This window comes from Salmo salar, chromosome 08, assembly GCF_965601325.2.
Source record: "Salmo salar chromosome 08, fSalSal1, whole genome shotgun sequence".
In the NCBI taxonomy this organism is placed as follows: Eukaryota; Metazoa; Chordata; class Actinopteri; order Salmoniformes; family Salmonidae; genus Salmo; species Salmo salar.
In genome coordinates this window covers 6,960,001-6,963,047 of record NC_138298.1, presented here as the reverse complement: position 1 = coordinate 6,963,047, position 3,047 = coordinate 6,960,001, and the positions used below count along the sequence as shown (strand labels likewise).

The 3,047-nt window shown below is 45.4% G+C and overlaps 1 protein-coding gene across 1 annotated transcript in view; it reads left to right on the top strand.

Annotated features, from left to right (window-relative positions):
* Positions 1 to 353: 353 nt before the first annotated feature.
* The window catches only part of LOC106609873 (uncharacterized), a 12,823-nt gene continuing 10,129 nt past the window's right edge, over positions 354 to 3,047 (top strand). The window contains exons 1-3 of the mRNA XM_045723167.2: positions 354 to 1,266; positions 1,658 to 1,788; positions 1,941 to 2,105. Coding sequence (XP_045579123.1) covers positions 984 to 1,266; positions 1,658 to 1,788; positions 1,941 to 2,105 — 579 coding nt within the window. The 5' untranslated portion in view covers positions 354 to 983. The remainder of the gene's footprint in view (positions 1,267 to 1,657; positions 1,789 to 1,940; positions 2,106 to 3,047) is intronic.

The following is a 3,047-nucleotide window of genomic DNA, read 5'->3' as shown; positions in this document are numbered from 1 at the left end:
CACATTTGGATACCTGTGTTTACTACATGTATGACAAAACTTTATTGCAAACTGCTATGCCCTGCACACAGAAAAAGTAAAAGCCACAAGTGTTTTTCATTTGTACTATCAGTGCCTAGTTGGTGCTTCGTTTGCTTATTCAAAAGATGGTTTGTGTGTACTGAATTGACGCAAAAAAAAAATACTTTTTAAAAAGAGTAAAGAGTTTTGCAAGAATTGTATAATGTTTTGGTGGTTAGTGTGTAGAGTTTTGCAAAAATAGCCTATAGTTTCAAAGATAGTGCCTAAGCAATCAGAAAAAACTGTAATGGCAAGAGTTGTGGAACAGGGAGGGAAAGGGAAGACACCTGTATAAGATCCAGGAAAAGATGGGGGAGGTCCTCAGGTCAACAGAGAAGGGAGATTGACGTAATGACAAGACAAACTGGGACACACAAGGCTCAACAGCACTTTGAAATTAGGGAAACATCCGACTGGGAAGTTAAATCACAGGCAGCGGGAGATGGAGACAGTGGAACACATCCTATTTCAGTGACATGGGAGGGAAAGGGACAGTTTTATTAGTAGGAAATAATGGTATTGAACAGCTAAGTTTAATTTAATTGTTGAGAAAACCTTAAGGTAATATTGTATTTAATGATGTATTCCGATAGCGAGAATTGATTAATTGGGTAGGATTCAACTTCAGACCTTATCTATTTCTGGTCCACGGTCCAGTAGGTGGCGGTAATGCATCACTAAATTTGGTTGTCAAACGCGAATTACAAACCACGGAAGAAGTGTAAACAGAAGTGACCAACAATTTTCACTTTAGCGTTTTTTGTTGTTATTTAAACGTTTATTAACACCCTGGAACTCGAAATATGACTAATTTAACTGCACAGCATCACATACTTACCCCAGGTAGTTTTTAATTCGCGTTGGGGACAGGACTTGGTGGATAGATCTGTTATTAAGTAACTAACGTTAGCCAGCTGCTAACAATGGCTAACGTTATGGTTTTTCACACTCAAATAGCCTCCATCATGGAGGTACTAGCGAATGCAGCCGTGGCAGAGGTCTGCAAACTAGTAGACGACGACTATGCAGTGTTTCGTTTGGAAATAACTCAAAGCCAGAAAGAAAACAGGGCATTACGGAGGAAACTACAGCTACTGGAACTGAAGGTGGCACGGGAGCGCGCAGAGAGGACAACGCGAGAGCGCGCCCTCGCCAGTCGTCCCAGTAGTGTCAAGATCCTCGACCGATACAGAGGAATGACAAGAGGTACATTTTGCTGAATGTGGATGCTGCGGTGTCTATCGCCACGTTCACATCTGCGCACATGTGACTTCAGATGCGTTAACAACAGGTTAACCAGATTTGGGTCTTGGTCAGTTTTGGGATAGTATACAATAACTCCACTGACTTGCAAAAAGACAATCATTTTCTAACCAGATTCTTGATTTACAGCATTTCCTATTAATTATAATTGAAAAGAATATGAAGCATGTAACAATCAATCCATCTATAAATAGTATATAAAGAAGTTATGCTTAGTGTCACCTTACATCCTTGACAATTCTACAGTGTCCAAACTGTCAATAGTGTACAATATAGCGTTGAGCATTGATAGTAGCTAACCTAACCACCTCTTTTTCCCCAATCACTCTCTCAGGTGAAGGACATTTCACTGTAGGTCACAGGAGCTTTCTGAAGCCATTGGGACACAATACATGGAGAGATGACCAACCAATCACTGTTGATGAGGGGAGTGGAACCTCAACCCAGCACGTTATCGTGATAGAGGTTAGTGTAATAGTATTACAGTACATTTCAGAAAGGCTCCCCTCAGCTATTCACTTCCTTACATGTTCATCGGCATTTATCTGCCTGTGAGACTTCACTATGCTATTGTTATCCTATTCAACTCATGTACCGGTAATAACCTTTTGTGTCAGTCTGCAGATACAGAGACTGCAGGTCCAGGGGTCAAGCTGGAGAGGTCTGAAGGAGAGGAGGACCCACGGCAACGCAGAGACATCCAGACTGGAGCTCTCCCTGTAGCCACGGAGGACCTCGCTGCCGCCGCGCTCCAGCCCAGGACCCGACGCAGCATCATGGAGGTCAGTGGAACGCCGAACGCCGTCCTCAAGTCAGAGATAGACACCAAGACTTTAACTGTGACACACAGGCTCTTACACACAGGATCTGACCACAGCTCAGACCCAGAGAGACTGGGGCTGGGGAGAATGGGCAGTCCTCCTGCTCCCAGCTCAGAGTATTTACCAGTATTTCACCAGAGCCAGAGGACAGTTAATTCCCGTGGAGATGGTGAAGGTGACGCGTTAGACACTGGTGTTGATGATCCATCTTGTTCTTACACTACAGACATGGACCCTGGCAACATATCCTTGGGTTTAGAGACACAGACTGATCTGTCTAGAGGGGACTGGAACCAGTATAGTTGTAGTGTATACTCTGAAGGGTGCCTAGATAAGAAAGAGGAGGGTCTGGTCGTAGATGAAGTGACTGTGAAAGTGGAGGGCGACGCTCCTCTGACATGGAATGCAGACCAGACTGACTTAGGAGAAGGACACTCACAGGGCAGCACCAGTGACGATTTAGACTACAGGGAAAGCTTAGAGACAACCCACTCCCCTTTACATGCAGTCCCGACCCAGTGTCCACGTCGATGGGGCCTTCCGATTCACACGGCCGCATCCTTTTTGATCAGGTATTGAACTCAAACGACAGGGCTAGAGCTCAGGGAGCCACATCAGGTAATAATAAAGATAAACGGTTCCTCTGCATGTTCTGTAACAAAGGCTTCAGCTGCCTCCAGAAGGTGGAGATCCACCAGAGGGTCCACACAGGGGAGAAACCATTCAGCTGTACCCAGTGTCATATGCACTTCGCCCAGGCTGGCAACCTGAAGAGGCACCAGAGGGTCCACACAGGGGAGAAACCATACAGTTGCCCCCAGTGTGAAAAGAGGTTCTCCCACCAACACCAACTGAAGATGCACCTGAAGGTCCACACGGAAGAGAGGCCATTTGCCTGTACGC